Raw genomic sequence first — 20,821 nt, 5'->3', positions numbered from 1 at the left:
TCCTTCTTTTTGTTTTTCTTTTCTCCCCCCTCCTCTGCTGTTGGTGCATGCGATTATGACTTTATTGTCTAGGGAGGGGCTCACCCACAGTCATGTGTCTTGTTTGTGGCATCGTCTCTCTCTCTGTATGTCCTTTTACATTTCGATCTGTTTGTTGTCTTGAGCGTGGTGTCTGTGTCTAGACACCTGTGAAACACGTACCATCACTTCATCCTGCCTCACAGAGTGAACAGTCTATCCTAAGAGAATAAATTTTTTAAATGGGGTCAATCTAAAAAAAGATATACTCTGTACAATAGTGTCCATAGTAAGGCTTTCTAACTAGAAATGGGTGTTTTTTTAATTTCTTTTTTCGTAGTAATATTTGCATTTGTTGAGCCAATTTGGGATTAATTGTTGCAGACTTGTGGATCTGTTCTCTTCTACCATGAGTGTTATACTTAGATCAATAATTACCCATGCTCCTTTGTGTTCTGCAGCCAAACCAACCACCTTGCCACTTCCTTTGACCCCAGAGTCTCCAAAGTAAGTGTGAGAAGTTTTTCCACATTATTCTAGGCAAAAAAAAAGGCAACATGGAAACTACAGAAAAAAGACAAAATCAAAGAAAGCTATATAGACTAGAATCCAACCTGAGGCATTTTTGTGATTCATTTCCATTACATCTTTCTTTAGTCTTACTTTCACCTGTGAAGTAAGACGTTCTACGTTTTATTTTGTCTTCCAGTGACTACAAGGGATCACCGTTTGAGAACAAAACCACTGAACGCACATTAAGTGTGGAGATTGCTGGAACCCCAGGTAAGCAGACTTTTTCTGACAATGTAAATTCTTTTTAAATGACCGGCCGAGTACTTATAGCTGTGGTAGGAAGTAATGGGTTCATTCCTTTCGGGAGCCTTGATAGTTCCATCACAGTTCAGAGTTCAAGGTGAAGACATAAGGAGATCAATTTTATGCGCCTAAGTATTGATTAGGTCTTCCAATCTCCTCGGCTTCTATTAGCAAACTCCTCCCATTCCCCTACCACGCCCACTGGTTTGTTAGTGAAGAGTTAATATACCTTTCCTTCCACCAGATCCTAATGCTGTCTGACTGACAGCTCACTCAAGCCCTCTCCAGGCGCAGAATACACAACTATGCTGGCTTCATCAATCTGTTCAAGTAATGGCATCCTGTCATTTAGACGTAGGTCACGGCTGCATTAAAGCTCATTCAGACATAACCGCGACAGTGACAAAGAAGTGCAAAGGAATCGTTGCGCACGTCCGCATGGACACGAGTGAAGTATAGTCAGGTGTTTGAAAACTTTGCAAAGAGCAGGGTCTTCGCGCGCTGCACGGTGCTGCTGAGAAAGCTGCCCCTGCCCCAATCACGCGGGCTCAGCGAGCGAGAGCTGTTGTTACGCACGCGTTAATTTTATTCCTGTGCTGTTCAACTGGTTCTCCTTAACAGTCATGTTTTACTGAGCTGAGCAATTCACGGGGGGCGTTTTGCAGTCGTGAAAGCGACGCGTGAATGTGTATGAGGTCCAAACTTGAAAGATCACCTTTGCAGTAATGGGACCAGGAGGCTCATTCATACATGAAACCAACATGTTCATACATGGTCAAATTAAATGGAAAGCAGTGTACGAGTAAAAGGAGCTTTAGCCTACACGTGGCAGGGAAAATTCAGATGGCTGCTGTTTTCATTGGGTTTTGCTGTGTAATTGAGTTTTGCCTGTATGATCAGCGCCTTCCTTACTCAAATTCCCTGTGGACACAGGCAGCTGCGTAGATGTTGCCAGACTGGGGATATTTCTTCATTATCAGTCACTTCATCCTTTCGTGTTATTGAGTTATGCTCAGCTAAATTAGAAAAAAAAACTATATGTAATTGGTATTTAAAAGACAAAAGGGATGAAAATGTGAGGGGAAAAGCTGCAGTATTGCAGGTCATCCATTTCTTTCACTCTTTATGTCAATGATGTTAGTAATTACCACGTTTTCTTACAATTAATTACCTAAGGTCAATAAAACAAAATAGCAGCCCTGGCCCTTTTGTCTATTTATTTACTAGCAAGGGAAATGGTCCTCATAATACCCCCTGTCTTCTACTTAGCTCCTGTGGGGGTGGAAAAGCAAACCTCCAGAGGTATCCCCCTGTCCTTCTCAGTTTGGCTGAAGTGCTGTTTAACCCATTTATGTAGATAAGCTTTCAGGGTCAGAGGGGGGATGTCTGTTGAGACCTAAAGATTGGAAAGAGCAATGCCCCTTAATCTCTGTGGCAATCAAACGCAGTTAATATTTCTTCCGCTTTTACTGCACGTGGGCGAGTCTGTTGACCTGTGGCCAAATCTAAGCCATCTGTTCTTTTCCAACACATCCATTTTATAAGCACGGTCAAATAAAGCCTTTCACCTGACTTAAACCCGTTCTGTGGAAAATGTAGGATTGAATATTAGCAGGAAAGTCATTAGTCCAGAAAGCTCTGGGCTGCTGAGCGCCTTTCTCACTTAGAGATTAGCTTTTGAGTCTCAGCGCTGTACGAGCCAGATGGATATAGATCCCAGTAAGCAGAGTTGTCAGCTTTTAGGTTCGGACTTACACGTTCCTTCGTAGATTTAGAGAATCATCCCACTACAATAGAGATAAAGGGTGGTGTTACTGATAATCAAATGGCAGTCTACCAGGTGGGCGGTCCCACCTTCTAATCCCAGGGCAAGTCGACCATGCGCTGGTGGAATTTTCCTTGACTTGCTTCCAGTAGTTTATTACTTTATGCCTTTTTGATGAGTTGTAGTAGTAGTAACCACTCATTAAAAGAAAGATAAATTTAACTGTGAGGACTTGTACACTTTGTACCTACTCGAATGATGATTAGTAGTTATTAATAGCGAGGTTTGGACTGTTTGACTGCATGTTTTCTTGACCCTTCTCGGAGAGGTACGGTGAGCACCCCCCCGGGATCTGACTGTTCAGACCTAATCTCTATCAAGCTAATAGATTTACCCTGTACTGCTGTGTTGTCTTTAATTACTGTATCTCATGACACAGAGGTGGTCTGTGTGTTGTTATTTGCCTAGCTTACTGCCGGATCAACTCTTTAAGCCTGGAGTTGTTGTTCGCGCCGAGGTCCCTTCACAATTTGCAGCTGGACGAGAAAATAGAACTATAAAAAAAAAACCCAAAAATCCCAAAACCTTGCCTCTTTCTGCCTCGATCGCTGCGCCACTGCTTTCTCTCCGGGCCCCGCATGATTGGTGCTCACACCTGCAGATCATCCATCACTAGCAAGTTTGACTGAGAGGCACATTTTTATCTAATTCTGATTTATTTCCGCCTATCGCTAATGGCTCCTAGTTTATGACCCCGTGCGTACGTTGTTTTGGACAGATGGCGTTTGATTGGTGAAACAGAAGTTCTTCAGGCATTGTGTAGCATCCACTCTCCCTCTCTGCGTCTCTCCTTTCTCATTTCCAAAGCTCATTTAATTGGCATAATGCAAATATATGTCTGTCTCGCTATCATGACTGGGGAAGAAGATTGGGGGGAAGTGAGCGAGAGAACGAGACAGAGGAGAGCGAGAAGGGAGAAGGAAAGGAAGGGAGGAAGGGGAGTGGGCGCTTGCAGTCCTACTTATAGGCACATCCAGATAATAAGTAGGATGATAAGCTGGTGGATCAGGCCTTCCAAACACAGCCGAAACATGCACATTTATGTTTTGCGATCCCACACGCTCGTTGCCAGGCTGTCTTTCCGGTGCACATCCTAACACGGGATTTGATACTAATAGCTGTCATTTGGTGCAATTCGCCAGCAAAGGAAGAATGATCTGCATTATAAGAATGGCAAAGAAGAGGGGAGAGCGTAGGTGTTTCAAAGTGCCTGAGTTTGACTCCAGTGAGAGTCTGTTAGCGATGAGTGTGCCTGCGTGTGTGGGCACATTTGTTCTGCGGAAGATAAAAACAGGAAAAGATGCAGGGAGACAGAGCCGGAGAAGGAGAGATTGATCTGGTGGAAGGTGGCAGACGGGAAGAGAGAACAGGGCGGAACGGCAGACTCGAACTAAAGCGAAAAGGGGGCGATCGACGAGGAAGAGGAGGAAAGGGGAGAACGAGAGTAATGGTGTCGGCTGTTTGTGTGAGTGCATTAACAATGCTATAAAGTGGGCTCATCTCAGGACTTCCCATATAACTGCCATCTGTCTGGTTGTAAATCTGTGAGGGAGAGGGAAGCAAGAGGAGGCGGGGGGCACATCCAATAGGGACATGCCATCTGAAAGGAATGTTAACCTATTCCCAGTGCTTCCAGTGATCCACCACCAGGCTTGCTAAGGCAACATTAAGAGCGGTGACATCCAGTTCTCTTCTTACAGAAAATGTGGATGGTGCTGGCTAATCTTTAAACATGCACTGCGTCACACACACAATTGTTCTTTGAGACTACACACACACACATGCAAAAGGGTCTTGGCGCGGGACGGCGACCAATTCATCGGAATGAAACCAGACGTTTCTATGAAGCGGGCAGGGATATGATACATTCACTTTAATTTTTTTCCTGCCTGCTATCAGATGCATTACGTTTGTCCTTTCCGGGGTTATATTTTTTTCTTTTTTCTTTTTCCACGAAAAGGGATCTTTTCAAGGTCAGCGAGGTAGAGAATGGCAAGTCATCCGTATTACAGTGCAGCCATATCAAGTTACACCAAGCATTACATTAATCTGTCAAGATTGCAATAAAATAGGATTAGGCCGAGGGAAAGTGAATATTTTAATCAGCCATGTATCTGTGTCCACTGTCCATAAACTGACCCGGGAGTTTATAGAGGAGTGTGGGCGAGGAGGCAGAGGAGGGAGGGGCTAGGTGGGGAGGTTTGCGTTATGATTCCATTTTCATTTTACTGTTCCCAACCCAACCTGTGTCTCTTCCTCCCCTCGCAGGTTTGACACCACCTACCACGCCCCCACACAAAGCCAGTCAAGAGAATCCTTTCAAAGCATCTCTCAAAACCAAGTTGTCTTCATGTTCCTCCTCGGCCTTGGCATGCAAAAGAGCCAGGCTGAGTGAGTTGGGCCCCGGCGCTCTGGCCCCGGCCCCAGGTGCCTCAGGCAGGGGCCCCACCAGGAAGGGTCCTGAACAGACTGAGCTTTACGCCCAACTGAGCAAAGCAACCACCACCCTCCCTTACTCCGTCACTCAACACGCAGTGGGGGGCGGCCTTGAGGAGTATCGCAGCACCGGCAACACTAAGCGGGCAACGCCCCGTAACTACAGCGACCATGACTATTGCCAGGCAACAGCTGGTAATAAGAAGGATGGGGGCTCAGCCACTGTTACCACAACCACAGCTGTGAAAATGACATTCACCTCAGGTGCCACTGATGCTCCAGTGCCTGCTGAAGGCAAAGTGGAGAGCAGGCATGTGGAATTTAAGGATTCAGCCATGCCACCGTCATCTTCATCATTTCCTCCATCATCAGCTTCACCTGGTTTTTTGGCTAAACAGCAGAATTTTGGGTCTGTGGATGGAGAGGCGGGCCAGGTTCGGGGGTTAGGGGAGCACGCCCTCACACAAACCGCTCAGATCCCCTCACAAGAGGCCACTATTGACAGGGACCAACACAATCTTTGCGCCACCAGCCGAAAGCTCCTGTGCGACCAGGAAATCCGAGCAGAACTTAACAAGCACTTTGGCTACCCTTTGCAAGCCCTCTACAGCCCGGGTAGCCAGGAGAAAGAATCAAGCAGCAAAACGAACAATGCTACAGCTCCTCAGTCCCTCGAGGGGGGAGAGAATGACTGCTACCCCCAGAGGCTGCCTGCCTCCAGCTACCTTCACCCGGGGTTTCTGGCCTTTCACGACGAACTAGAGCTGGACGAGAGCCGTGAAAGTCGATTCCTCTTTCCATGGGAGGGCACCCCTCTGGATCTACTCTTTGACTGCGCCCCCTGCTCTCCCTCTTCTTCCCCACCATCCAGCTGCTCCCCTTCACGAGGCTCTGTCTCTCCACCTTCCTCCCTGCTCCTGTCACCCAGCAGACCTTCCTGCTGGGCCGGCAGCGGGTCCCGCTCTCGTTCCCGTTCCCAGTCTGGGTCCCGCAGCTCCTCTTCACGATACCGCAGGCGCTCTCTCTCCAGCTCACCCGACAGACGCCCGTCCTCCTGGTAAGTTATCGGTCTCTTCCCCAGACTCCCCCTTCTCCCTTTTTTGTTCTTTCACTTGGCTGCTCCACCTCAAAGTTATGCAGTTTAAACAGGACTCATAGCAAGCAGGAAACCACTTCTCAGAAATGTTTACACCACCTTGTATGCCCATTTTTAAAACAACATGGTCACGCCCTTCAACTCTCCCTTTCTGCATGTGATTTTGACTCATAATATTTAAAAAACTGCCTCTGATAGACCGTGACCTGGCCTTTTTAGGATGTTTCTTCACCTCCTGCTATTCTGTGATGGAATAGATTCTAACCATATTGCAGTTGTTACACGACTCAGATGATGCCTTTATGCCAGGTGACACTTAGATCTGAGCTGACAATGGGGGAAAAAGATTAGTTGAATGGTCCCCCCCTAAACTAACAGACAAAGGACAAAAGAGAAAAAAAACAGAACATGAAAGGTGCCAGAGGCACTGGACTTTTGAACAGTGTGAGTTTTCATCTCTAGGCAGGGAGTTTTATTTGAGTGTCTTTCTAACACTCTCACCCACCCACCCCTTCTCACTCACTCCCTTGCATGCTCCCGTTTTTTGTTTGATGCTCGGGCTATTGTTTTAAGCGGCAGCTGTTGTTTTTACTGAGTGGCAAACCCTCGTCTTTTACATCCCCAGAGATGAAAGCGAGAACCAGTCTGTGGGAATATAGTCTCCAAACCCCTCTCTAAAAAAGACTCCTATCATCATAGCTTTCTGGGAGAACTACATTTCCCATGCTTCCCTTTGATCAGAGCCGAGGGGGATTCTGGTTGGGTTCTTTTGGTGAAAGAACAGAGGCAAACTGGAGTAACCGAGAGGGATGTGAATAAATTCAGTTTGTCAGGAGCGGCTCATTGAGTGACTCCCAGTGTACGACTCCACCGCTGTGACTCAGTTTGTTTGCATGATTACTGAAAGGTCAGTTTACTCCGCGGAGCCAATAGAATCACTTTATTCTATTCGGGCCCTTGTTCTTCGCTCTCGCTCACAAATTATACAGTAATAGTCTCAAGGCGTTGCATCAAAATCTGACACTGACAAGCTTTCTGAAAACGCTGCATAGGGATTGGAGTTTGAACGTGACAGAGCAGTAAGCTTGTTATAGCTCCACGCAGGAGAAGATAAACAGAATTTCAGGGAAATAATTCTCTAAATCCCTCCTCACTGTTTTAAGATTTCGCAGCATAAGATCCTTGATCTTTCCAAACTGGCATTCCTTTGCTACACTGAGCTTCCCAAACTTCTCTCCTTCCATTATTCAGGTCTTCCTTCTTCAGCAGCACTTAAATATTTAAGCATCAGAAGCTCGAGCAGTGTAGGGGAACTAGCTCTACAGTGAGGCCACTAAGGCCATAAGTATTGACCACGTCTTCATACAACATAGATAGCACGTGCACGTATGCTAGCGCAGATGCGTATAAAAATCCTGCAGCAAATCAAGCACATTTTCCGAGGGTTGTGTTAGGTCAGCACAAGGAGAGGAGACGATGCTCTTTAATGCAGACTAATGGGCCCTGTGCATATCTAAGAGGTTAATTTAGTTCTTAAAGCCAAAAGCAAATTAACCAAATGTCACACGTTTGCAACAGTATGAATGCGTTTCCTTTGTTTTTGCAAAAAAAGTGACTTTTAACTTTATTTTTCCCTTCAGGTCTCGTCACAGCACAGATTTGAATGCTTTTCGTTCCAGGAATCACAAGAGCCCCCACCCCCAGCCTCGATCTCCTCTGAGCCGCAGGCCAAGGTGATTGTTTTAAATGAATCATTTAACCTTCAATTTGTCATGTGCTTAAAACTTTTAGTTACACGCTTCGGGTCACGACAAATGTTTGGTTTTTCTGTGTGTTTTTTCTTCTTAAGATTTCTTAATGGCGTGCATGAAAGCACAGCACCACTTTTTGCTGTCACCGCTCAGAAATCCTTTGAGTTCTTTGTGAATGCCTTTCCACATCCTGTCCCAACGGGTTGGGGGATGGGGGGGGGAGGTGACAAACATGCAGGGCAAATATGTTTAATTGATCGTGTTTTATTAGACGAGTGACAAAAGAATCACACTGATGCGCGTTCGTGCCGCACCCGTGAGCTGACGCTCCCAGCTGTATAATGCCACTTATTCAACTTACTGCCTCTGTAGTTTTGCATGAGCCACTGCAGAGGGGACCATTTCATATGCAGAGATGTACTCGCGCTGTGCTGAAACAGAGACAGAGAGACAGACTGACACCATCCCAGTGCTCCGAGCTGATTTGGCACCCACGCGCCTAATGACACCCGACAAGCCCGAGAGTCGCTCATCAGTCGAAAACTTAACGGACATGTCTCGTACTGTTCCAGGCTGGGGGAGAAAGTTGCACTTTCCTTCTTGATGAAGCCCTAACTAAGCAGAAAGTAATGACATGTGAAGTTGTGCTGACAGTTGCAGCTGCTCAGCTCCCCGACTGCGCTGCTCGCCGGCACTCCCGCGGGCCTCACTCGCGGGCTTCGCAATCGTGGCGGTGGCAAAAAAGACATCTTATTAACGTGTCCGTCTCCTTCTCTTTGCAGCCCTCGCGGCAAATATTGGTGATTGTTCTTCATAAGCATCAACGGGAAGGGCGAATTTAGAGGATGAGGGAGTGATCTCGCAATATGTCCTCGTCTCCACAGGTATGACAGCTACGAGGAGTACCAGCACGAGAGGCTGAAGAGGGAGGAGTACCGCCGGGACTACGAGAAGCAGGAGTTCGAGAGGGCCGAGCAGCGAGAGAGACAAAGGCAGAAAGCTATTGTGAGTCAGCTGACACAACTACCATCACATTCCCTCTGTAGCTTTTTTTTTGAGGGGGAAAGGGGTGGGGGTGGGGTTTGATGCTTGACTTTGGGTCTTCCTGCAACAAAGCTGATAAAAGACCACATGTAATCACTGCTGTGGCACAACGCACAAAAACCTCCCACAGACATGCACAGATTACTTGGGATGACACAGCCCTCCAGCCCGGTGCCATGTGCCACAGTGTGTCTCTCTCCCTGTGTGTGTGCGTGCTGAAAGAATACATACAAAGTGAGTTCCTGAATGATTCAGGCGACAGGCCCTTCCTCTTTATCTCTGGGTTGTGTATTTTTAACGTCTCCCGTCTGGAAACACTGTCGACTCTTATTAATCACACCACAGGGGCAAAAATGTTAAAATAGATGAAAACTAAGAGAGCAAAAAAAAAAAAAAAAAGGAGAGGATCTTTAATTTTAAATAAAAAGAAGGAAATAGCCACTAATTCCACTCCAATCTCTTCTTTTTCCTGTATCTACTTTAAAGAAAAATCATGCAGATTCAGTGAACATCACGTTTCTCCACCCTTATCTCCGCTCTCCTTGTCTCAGTGTGAAATTACTCGGGTTTCCAGCGGGATGGCGCTGCTACCACCCGTTGATAAAGCACACGTTAGGTGGCGCAGTAATTCGAACGATCTCGGCGATGGAGAGACGAAAGATTCCCAGCGGTAAAGCTCGAGCTGTCAAAGGGACGGGCACGCCAAGGCCGCCTTGTTTATCAGCCGTCAGCAACTACGCTCTACATTTTTAGCCTCCAAACAGTGTGCAACATTAAAGAGGGGACCAAGCACAGGACAGCCGCACGTGGTTAATCTTTACTTGCTTTCCTCAGCTGCAGCTCAAATGAGCAAAGGTGAACTTTGAGTTTAGCGCCAGGCATCCGATTTCCATACGTGTCACTACTGCCCCGAAGACAGCTTTCAGAATTCCAACAGGCCTCAATGGACTTGCCCAGTAATGGCAAGTAAATGAATGAATAAATAAATAATACCAGTCATACACGATAGCCTCGGGCCTCAACTGTATTATATGATTAGCAGCTGCAATTAAAATACTCAAAAGCCAGCCTGGCGCAGTTTGTTCCTGAATTATTCCACTATGACCCTCACGTCCTCTGAGGTTCAGGGAGCAGGTTTTTTTTTTTTTGCCCCGAGGCGCTCTGCTGCTGCTCTTTATGCTTCCTCTCTCTTGGATATGAATAACCTTACAATATTAACAGGCCTCTCATTTAGGGAACATCGCCAAGTTTGCTGTGTATTGTGAGTTGGACTCCCGAAAGCTGGAAAGAAAAACAGAAAGAAAGAAGCAGGCTTCTGTGATATATAGCTGAGTCACTCCCACTGCTTTATTTTTAGACTTCACAAAAAGGAAGAAGCAGCCCCAAACTTAAGACATGGCATCATTTGATAAAAATCGCTCTGCCTCTGCTTGATGAGTTGCAGAGAGAAAGAGGAATTGTAGTGCCAAGGCAGATTGAAGGCGCTTCCAAACTGCAACTCAATCAGATAAGAGGAAGCAGGCTGAACCAATCACAGAGGGAACACAACAGACAGATGGAAAAGAGGGACAAAAACAGGGGGGGCCCCCCAAAGTCGCCGGCAGTATCCACAGGAGTGATCAAGACCAATTCATTAGGTGCTCGGTGAAGAAAGGAGAAGGGGGAAAGGAAAAACAAGACTCCCCCTTTTAATCTCTTTCCCTCTGCGCTGTCTGTCCTCTTAACGAGCAGGAGGAGAGACGAGTGGTGTACGTGGGGCGACTGAGGTCCGACTGCACCCGGACGGAGCTGAAGCGCCGCTTTGAACTCTTCGGTGAAATAGAGGAATGCGCAGTGAATTTGAGGGACGATGGGTAAGGCCTCAGGATGTTCTGTCTTTGTGTGCATCTGTGTCCTATCTTGGCTTTAGTGTTGTTTTAGCACACTGTGGGGGGTGGGGGGGGGGTCTACTGTAACTGCTGAACTTACAGCAGAGGCCGGTGACAAATACAGAGCTTTTGCAATCTGAGAGCGTCTCCCGATTCATCTGCATTTAGGCCCGTGGAGCCTGAAAGACGCACCTTTATTGATTGTCTTTTGCATATAAATAGAACGATGGTCATGACCGACAAGGCCCCCACCCCCACCCTCGTTGAGTCATTGTTGCCACACAGCAACACTCTGACGTGTTTATTTTCTATTCCTGACCAGGGACAATTTTGGCTTCATCACGTACCGCTACACTTGTGACGCCTTTGCCGCCCTTGAGAATGGACACACCTTACGCAGGTCAAACGAGCCCCAGTTCGAGCTGTGCTTCGGCGGACAAAAGCAGTTCTGCAAATCACATTACACAGACTTGGGTGAGTGCAGCTTTGTTGTTCTTTCCATCAGCCCCCTGCGGTCGTGCTGTACATTTGCATGCACGCAAGACTGTCAGCGGGACGTGGGGAGGGAAGGCGAATAAGCCTTGAGTGACGCTTCCAGATCAAAACGTACCCATCTCGGCGCTGATAGCAATTCCTACAGCCCAGAATGTGTCCGGCCGGGCGTTCCCGCCTCGAGATTGCAAAGAGAGTTCAGAGGTCGGGCTGTGAACATGCCGACGAGTAGCCTCGGTATCTGAAGCAAAACGAGGCAGACTCCATTACTCATGTGCACGTGAGATGCTTGCTTTTACTTTGTTGAGCTTAAAAGCAGATCTTGTGTGTTTTCACGTATGTGTGGGAATCTCATTAATAAGACAAGTCAGGGCTAGATGAAATTAGTAGGAGCGAGATGTTGTAGAAGAATGACAAGAAAAAAAGACGAAGAAGAAGAAAGTGGGAGCAAGGTGAAATCCCACAACCTCCCCACCCCCTCCACTCCCTTTAAAGTCCATCTGCTGCCAGCTGTTGTGGTGCTGAAACGAGGTAGATCCTTGATGTGGCACTTAGGGGCCAATAATTTACATTGGGGGGAGGGGCCGCCTCAGCAGCTCTCTGCCTACCTACCAGCTACTTCTGTCTGCGCTTATCTGCTGCCTTTGCTGAGAGTGTGGAGGATGTAGCTGCAGTACAGCAGAACTCATTCAACATAAGTTATTCCTCAGAGTAAACATGCTTAGCTTCTATACTGGCCCGACACGTGAATCTCAATCAGAAACCCGAACCGCAGTGACGCATTTGATAAATAATGCAAGCTTATCTGTGAAATCGAGGCTTTTTTCTTCTTCTTCTGGTGTGATGCCCCGCTTCTGACATGTGGAAAAAGGAAAGAAATGCACTTTGATAAAAGGTGGTGACAATTGAGAAGCGAAGCAGCGTTGGGACTTAAGTAGCATGTGCCCCATTATTTTAAGTACTGCACAAACACAAAAGATCCTCTGCTCCACTCGGAGACAACATGAAAGATGAGTATTGACTGCTCTGGAAGCAATATGTGAGGTCAGAAATGTAAAATGCGACGCTACGAGAGGGTCAGCGGGTCATTTTAAGAGAAAAAGAGCAATTTTCCCATTAAATGAGGCGGTTACTCTACTTCTTCAAAGCACGCTCTTGAAGCCGTTAGCCTTTTAAAAGAGTGCATGGCACACAGAGAAACAGTTGCTAATCCTGAAGCCTTGAGGTTAGACATTATACTGAGATTGACTAATCAGCCTGCTGGAATGGAAAGGCCTTCATTCGACAACCTCTTTGTCAGGAATGGGCTATTTTGGTCAGCCCCCATATTGATAGCACGAGATAAGAGATTGAGAGGAAGGGAGAATCTTTTAATAGCGAGGTATCCAAACCTCTTCCCATCTTCTCGTCTTTTTTTTTTCTTTTCAGAGACACTGTCCATTAGTTTTAAGTAGAGCAGCGGGGTATTTTTCATCCCTCAAGGTGTGCAGCGTGACACAATCCAGCCCTTGGCCATTGCATTAGATCAAACCGGCGTCTCCCAGCTGCCACGGTCATTCCCATTTCTCAAAGCACTAGGTGTGTGCTGCCGAGTCCTTTGGGGGGGCCCCATTTGTGAAGCTGTCTGTTGGCACAGATAAGATACTCTTTATGTATTATCAGGTTGATCGAGAAAAACAGGAGCTATGAGAGATGGACGGACACATCTGCTGTCTTTGTGTAAAAAATATAGAAAAGCAGAGCATTCTGTCCTTGTGCCGTGATTCCTATTGGTCTGTTGCTAAAACGCAGGAAGCATAGAAACTATCGGTTTAACTTTAGAGCCGCACGTGACCGTAAGTGCAGAATATTCCCAGAGCCCTCACCGCAAACACTTCTGAGAACACAAAGGTGAACCCTGTTGTTTTATGTGCGACTTCTAAGAAATGCAGCTCCGCCTCACGCTAAACGCACAACCTTGTTGCTCCATTTCCAGACTCCCATTCAGACGACTTCGATCCAGCCTCCACAAAAAGCAAGTACGACTCCATGGATTTTGACAGTTTGCTGAGGGAGGCCCAGCACAGCCTGAGAAGGTAACCTGTTCAGTGGCACCTGCTGTCTGTCACAAAGAGGGACTTCTGATACCTCACGGTGGTTTCTCGCTCCTTTGATGACGAGACTACCAGAAGTTTTACACTCTGTCAAAGAGTATATAAGAATAAGTCTATAGACCTATATCAATATAAATGAATATATCAAAAATAAAGTTTACATGAACATAGCTGCTGAAGAGCTGGGAAGAGACATTGCGTTCTGGGAAGCCAGTGAACCCTCAGAATCTGCACGGGTTTGGTGCACTCTACTGCTGAAAGAAGAAAAAGAACTTTATTTTTTCTTTCTTTCTTTTTTGTTTTTCTTTCTTTTTTTGTTTTTTTGTTGTTGTTGTTGTTGTTGTTGCTCCAAGCACTACAATACCCACAATTCTTTTGGGGTGAGGAAGTGAAAACACGCAGCTTGTTTGGCCAGATTTGTTTTTTTCTTGTTGTTGTTGTTGACCTTTTTTTTTTTTTTTTTCTTCTTTGTTTGTTTATTCTTTCCTTTTTTTTTTCCCTTTTGCAATCTGGTGTTTGGATCCGGTGTTACATCGCAAACAAAGAGTTTGGTGAAATTCTCAAGGTAACATCATTGTCTACATTTAACGGAGAATTGTAGCTGTGTATTTACAAATACTATAAAAAAAAAAGGAATATTTTTATTTTATGTAAATATCAAAGTTCTTTATTTGTTACAGCTATGCACTGTAAAACGCAGCCTTTTTTAAAAATGCGGAGAACATTTCTTAATTCAGAATGTCGATCTGTAGTGATTACAATACTGTAAAAACATTATTGTACACCTACATGATGTGTAGAAGACATGACATGATTGTAGAAAAAAACAGAAGAAGAAGAAGAAAAAAAAGATGTGTCCGAATGCTCAGTTTTGGGGGAGCACGTGAACATGTGTCTTTTTTTTTTTTTAAGTTATTTTTTTGTGGGAGAAAAAAAAACAGTCAACCATGTGTAGTTTATGTCTGTTTTTAAAGTTTCTCAATCGGTGTTTTTTGCTTATACAGCCACTGTAAAATGCATTTTTAACGTCTTTTTCATGATTGCAAAGAACGTTAGCCCATTTTTTAACCCAATTGTTTCATTATATATATATATATATATATATATATATATATATATATATATATATATATATATATATATGGTCCTTGTTTGATTACCTTCAAAGAGAGAGAAAGCTGTATTCACATCTTTTCAATCAGTGTAAACACATATTTATCTATTTATTTTAATATTTGAATCAGAAAAAAAATATTTATGGACTCCTCACTGAACGTGGTGTACCTCATGAAATTTATTTGCTATTTATGTTATGTCCTTTGATTTGTGTTATTTAACTCGCAATCACTAGACAGGGTGTACAATAAATGGTTTGGTGGGGATAATATTACCTTCTATGCCTTTCCGAAACAATCAAAACATTCAGCTAATCAGTCCAGCGGTCAGCCTCTCCCCTAACAGTCACATCTGCAGCGCATAAATCTTTTTGGGTTTATTTCTTTTTCTTCCGTTTGTTTCTTTTCCTCCCGTACAAACACAGAACATGAAGCAATAAAATGATTTTGCAGGAATTTTGTTGTGCCGTTGTGAACACACACACGCGCACACACACACACACACGCCGTCATCGCTCCACTCACGCTTGATTATGTGAATGCCAAACAAAAGTTTACAATTTCCTTTTCCTGAATTTTTTAAAAGATCTTGTATTTGATGTACAATATATATATATATATATATATATATATATATATATATATATATATATATATATATATATATATATATATATATATATATATATATGCATATGTATGTATATATATACATATACATATATATATATATACACATATATATATATATACATATACATATATATATATATATATATATGTATATATATGTGTATATATATATATACATATACTACTAATATTATTCACAATAATGACAGGATGATTAATGATAATAATATAAATGAAAGGAAAAAAAACTATATAAAAAGCAATAAATTATTTTTCAGAGTTGTATTTTAGCTCCTATTGTTGTGTGATTTTTGGACTTGACCCATTACCCAGTCGCTGGTAGTTAGGATGACTCCATTCCCCCCAGCATCTCGGCATCTCGTCACCGTGGCGTGACCTTGCGCGGTAAAACACTTGAATATGTCGTCGCCCACCCGCTCTTCCCTTTAATACGTAACTGAGTCTGTGTATGTCGTAATGCACGCGTTGCTTTGTGACATCAGTGCACATGTGACCGGCTCTTAACCCCAACCCCGTGTGTTTAAAATGTGTCGAGTTGAACGTGTTTGTTGTGTTAGTGCATGGCTATTACAGGACGACACGCCGGTGCGGTGTATACACCACTTTGGATAACTGCCTCTCAGCTCTTAACTTGGCAGATTTTAAATGACGCTCTATAAAGCCTAGTAGAAGAAGAAGAAAAAAAATCTACTCAACAATGTATCGCATGCTGCACCCCTCCTCCCCACTCACACACACACACAGTCCAGATATCACAGCGCCGTCGACATGACATAAAAGGTAACCTTGTGGTTCAATTAATATCCCGTTTCGAGCGCGAGCCAAGTAATGAGAGAACCGGCTTCCATCACAGGAAGGAAAAAAAAAAAACTTTTGTATAAAAGCTTTGCTGATCACAAGCTTCCTTTCATCGAGTTTGATTGTGGAGACAAGAAACAGCTAATTTTTGTGATGCAAAGAGGCAAAAATTGGTTTAGGGATGGATTTCCCTCCAAAAAAATAAAAGAAAGAAAGAAAAAAAATCCCTTTACCTGTGTTTTTTAAGACATTGTTTTACTTTTTTGCTGTCTGTATAGCGTTTGGGTAATGGTGTCGTGTCCCATTTGATAGATGTGGCTTTAATCATTGTAATAATAAAGAAAAAAAATGCTTTGTAAATTGCCTAGAGTAGCAATATATTATAACACCTTATGGTTCAAATTTCAACTGTGGCGGACTTTTTAATAATATGGACGACATTGCCACTGCTTAAACGTTTGTTGGGTAATCATGTTTTCTTTTTTCTTGTTTTTTTTTTGGAAGGACAATATGTTTATTGGAAAATGTATGCGTGTGTGTGTATGTCGGTGTGTGTGAGTGTGTGTGTGTGTGTGTGTGTTTGTGGGGGGAGGGAGGGGAGGGCCAAGGGGTCGCTGTGGGTTGTTACCTGTTTGTGTCCTATCCACGTTGCCTTCTGCCAAGTCCTTACCAATGCCTTTGTGGTTCTACCTATTGTACGACTTTCTTGTGAATTTTATTTTTTATGTGCAATTCTCATCAGCCTCACCATGCCAATAAAGGGAAATGTGTTTGAAAAAAACAAAACCCAACCAAAAGAACTTTCTCTCCTTTCGGCGCCTTGCCTATTATCTTCCTTTCCTTGTGATGAATGTCCCTTCATCAAGCGCCGTTGTACCGTTTTCACTCAGCGCTGAGGAATGATTATGATTTCCTCTCCCTCTGATTACTATCAAGGAGACATCCTTGATTTTTTTTTTCTCTTTCTTTTTAACGGGAGATTTAAAAGTTATGAAAACAATTCACGCCGCAAATGTGAATTCGCAACATATTTATCATCCTCCCCCCCACCCCCTTTCCTCCCGGCCGTGCTTCTGTATCACTGAGCTGACTGACGCGGGAGAAATGACACAAGTCCGTCCTCAGCACATCTGTCTCCTAATAAAGAAAGTCGGCTTAATGCAGAGCAGCTTCCCCTCTTTGAAATTCACATCACCTGGGAGAGGAGGCGGCAGTCTTCTTTTTGTCTGTGTCCACAACTTGACTCCACACCACGAGCGTGCAAGTTAATTAAAAAGTTAGGGGGAACAATTTCATTAACACGATGGAGAGCTATAGTGAGTTGATGGTGTGCTTGATATTCAATGAGGCTTCATTATGACTATAACAATCCTGTCTTTTTCTTTAACACACACACTCACACACACTAACGCACACCCTCTAGCCTGGGAGATGGAATCGCACCAGGAGCTTCCACCGTCTCCTTTTCTTTTCTGCTGGCACAAAGGGAAATATGGGAAGAATGTGCATTAAACTGTAAGGTTGGGGGTCTGATTGTGTTTTTTATTAAGGCCGCTGTTTAGCCCCGGAGAAGAGAGTGGCTGGCTTTCATTTCGGCTTGGCTGCCGCGTTACAGCGGGAGGTCTCCTTCTGCTTGCCCTTTCCACAGAATGAAACTGTCCCTGGAAATCTCTGCTCCCTGTCATGATAGGATGGCTTCTTCTTCTTCTTCTTCTTTTATCTGTTATATGTCTTTTTTATTATTATTAACCAGTAGATAAGCAGCTATCTCTACTCCAGTTGGAGGTAAGTGGTAGCCTTGGAGATAATGGGGTTTGATGGGGCTGGGCTCTCTGTGGGACAAACACTGAGATGCTGCCGCTGAGTTGTGCAGCTTGTATTTTATTTGGCATCTAGCTGCGGCTGTTGCTGTTGAAAATCCTGAAAATGGCACTTGCTGTATACACCCTTTGTTTCCAGCAATGTGATGGGAATGTTTAAATGGTTCTGGTGGCAAAGCAACTGAAAACAAAAAGAAATAAACTGCGCAATTTTGGCAGCTCTTTGGTGAACGTCTTAATATCTTGTAAGCAAGGCTGCGTGTGGGAAAAAGCAGTCTTTGATAATAAGATCAGACTACCTGAGACTAGTTAATTAAAGCCTGTGGGGTGGAACATGAGCGGTACTACTGCTAATTTACTATAAAGAGCCCCTTTAAAAAAAAAAAAAGGGGGGGGGGGGGGGGGGTCTCGGCCTAGCACAAGACTACCAATTTCCCTTCTCTATGAATAGACAAGTGACATTGAATCATCACAGATTCTATCACAATAATTAAAGTTAGCTGAAACTGATTATCTCTGACTAAAAGGCTGGCAGAGAGAATAACAACAAGATTAAAGTGTGCCAAAGACATGGGATTAGGGAGCTGTTGGCAATGACAAAATAACATCAAAGAAGTGATGCCAGGGTGCAATGCTGTGTCGCTGGGCTCTTGCCTCTAGTGTCCCTTCAAGGTTTCTCTTTGCTCAGTCCCCCAAACTCTGTCAGTGCCCCTCTCGCTCTCATTCTCGGTCCCTCCTTCTCCCTGTGCCCTTTCATTTTTAGGAGATTTCTTAAGCTTGTAGCATTAATCTGTTGCCAGGCGGCAGTCGGTGCCTAAGCGAAACAAGATCAAGAAGATTTTTGCCAGAACTGGAAGAAGAAGAAGAAGAAGCAGGGTTTTGGAACATTATGATATCATAACCACAATAGCTGCGGGCGAGAGGCTGTTATTCCAATCAGACTGCATGTACAAGCTCGGGGATGATCGGTTAAGTCACATGGCCCGGTGGTGTTCTGTTGCAGGAGTCATGTGACCCTGCTGGCACCGATTTGATTGTTGAGAAAATAAACATTTCCCGCGGCGGTTTGCGGACCCATCGTCTCGAATAAAACTGTGCATTTGGTTCCTATCATTTCTGAAAGTGGCCTTTGATGAATCTAAACAGAATGAACCGCAAGATGTTGCCTGGCTTTCGATTATTGAAACGCTTCTTTTGTTAGCGCCATTTTTTTCCCTCTTTTCTCCTACAAGCCTTCCATCATATGGCACCTTATGGGAGAAGATAATGACAGTGCTATTAAAGTCGCAATCTCCCTATCCGGCATTCTAGTTTCAGCAGTTTTTGCTGTTAAAGAGTAATGAGGAACAGAAGGACAATATTCTTCTTCCCCCCCCTCCCCAAACTATCAACTTTGGGGACTGAATGTATTCTTCGCTAGATAATTAATGGCTACAGACAAATGGTGGTTGATTGAGCGACTCATCCCTCTATTTTCAATCACCATCTGCTGTGTGTTGCTGGCAAAAAACAATGTTAATTACCTCGAGTGTGCCCAAGACGTGGCGTATTAATTAGAAAAACAAAAAAAAGGGAAACCTAAAAGATCCCAGTGTTTTAACGCCTGTAATGATGTGTGAGAATTCATACAGGAATCAGGCCCGCAAGGAGGTCACTTGGTAATTCGGCCTTTTTGATCATTTACCAACTTGCTCCTGTTGGTTGGTTGCTTGACGCGGCTAGTGTTTACCTGCTTTACGTGGCTCCGGGCCATGGCAGGCCTTTAAGAAGCCTGGAGCTTGCAACTCTCTGCCAGAAAGATGAATCTTCACGGTAGCCGCAGGGATGGCCAGCTGACAGAGAGGCGTTAGGATGCAGAAAGCCCAGCTTTTGTTTCACATTACCTGACCAAAAAAGAAAGAAAAGAGACGAGGCGCGACTGACTCAACGTGACAAGGCCGCGATTGGCGCTCTCCGGGTCAAAGCTGTGACGGCACCCTGCAGACGCTCCATCCACCTCGCCCTCAGACTCCCAAGTGTGCAGCTGGTGAGAGCGGATCCCGATCGGGCCCGGCATCACAGCGCCGCCATTAACGAGTTGATATAGAGAGCAGCATGTAAATGTGACGATGTGAGCAGCATATCATCAGTAATTATTTGGCAATCATGGAATAGCATCAATAACAATTAGTGTAATTTCCATGACTTCACTTCTTAATGACTTCATTCAAAATAGTGACAAATCAAATATGTTTGTTTCCTTCATACAAATAGGTCATTTACAGTCTGCTAAACACTGCCAATAAAAATAGCATCAAAGACCTGAGTTACGATGTGACTCTAGCTTTCGTATACATACTGCATTCTCTAGATCCGTGAGTATGAAATGTTTTTATCCTCTAAATAAAGCAATGCCAGATTTCTGAGATTTTTAAGGACATTTTTCTTCTCGCACATCAGAGCAAATGGTGGAAAAGAATATGGAAAATTCCAGAAAAAGAAAACCCACTCATGGGATTTAAACCCCTTATGGGAACCACTGCTTCAGAAAGTGTAAGGCTAGCCATGTACTTCATATTCTTGTTATTTAAACTGTCCCATACTAGTTGGATCTGGGTTTCATAATGGCTCCATTCAAGCATTCTTGACAAGATGGCTCGAAAAGAGAGAAAAGCTGAGTGCTCTCTCCCTGCCTGTACATACTCTTTCCGCTGTCCCTCTCCTTCTCGCTTATCTGCTCCTTGTATTTTTCGCAGAGTGGTCCTTGCGGATCGGGGCAGTTGTGTCTAAATCCAGTTCCGAGCTACTTAGCCCCCACCGAGCCTGCGCACACTGTCCCAAGGGCCCATAAGAGCATCTCTCCCTCTCTCTCAGACCCCAGCTTGAACCCATGTATCACACAAGCAAGACATCACAATACAGTAGAATGGGCACATGGACAGTTATTGTTTGTTTGCACTATTTACGTCAATGTACAGTCTGCAGCAAATGGCACCGTAATGCAATCATTCATTCC

The 20,821-nt window shown here is 44.4% G+C and overlaps 1 protein-coding gene across 6 annotated transcripts in view; it reads left to right on the top strand.

Moving 5' to 3' along the window:
* Positions 1 to 14,509, top strand: part of ppargc1a (peroxisome proliferator-activated receptor gamma, coactivator 1 alpha) — a 310,372-nt gene extending 295,863 nt beyond the window's left edge. For all 6 annotated transcript variants that reach the window (XM_086283565.1, XM_086283568.1, XM_086283570.1 and 3 more), the window contains 8 exons: positions 480 to 525; positions 728 to 801; positions 4,928 to 6,152; positions 7,832 to 7,924; positions 8,827 to 8,947; positions 10,718 to 10,839; positions 11,177 to 11,328; positions 13,322 to 14,509. In XM_086283565.1, the coding sequence (XP_086139691.1) occupies positions 480 to 525; positions 728 to 801; positions 4,928 to 6,152; positions 7,832 to 7,924; positions 8,827 to 8,947; positions 10,718 to 10,839; positions 11,177 to 11,328; positions 13,322 to 13,425 (1,937 nt within the window). In that variant the 3' untranslated portion in view covers positions 13,426 to 14,509. The remainder of the gene's footprint in view (positions 1 to 479; positions 526 to 727; positions 802 to 4,927; positions 6,153 to 7,831; positions 7,925 to 8,826; positions 8,948 to 10,717; positions 10,840 to 11,176; positions 11,329 to 13,321) is intronic.
* Positions 14,510 to 20,821: the final 6,312 nt, after the last annotated feature.

Source organism: Aulonocara sp. 'chitande type north' Nkhata Bay, linkage group LG3, assembly GCF_057382095.1.
Source record: "Aulonocara sp. 'chitande type north' Nkhata Bay isolate Kocher_YH1m ecotype deep benthic linkage group LG3, A_spYH_male_GT1.1, whole genome shotgun sequence".
Classification (NCBI taxonomy): Eukaryota; Metazoa; Chordata; class Actinopteri; order Cichliformes; family Cichlidae; genus Aulonocara; species Aulonocara sp. 'chitande type north' Nkhata Bay.
The sequence above is the reverse complement of the archived record's forward strand: the minus strand, read 5'-3'. Positions and strand labels throughout refer to the sequence as shown.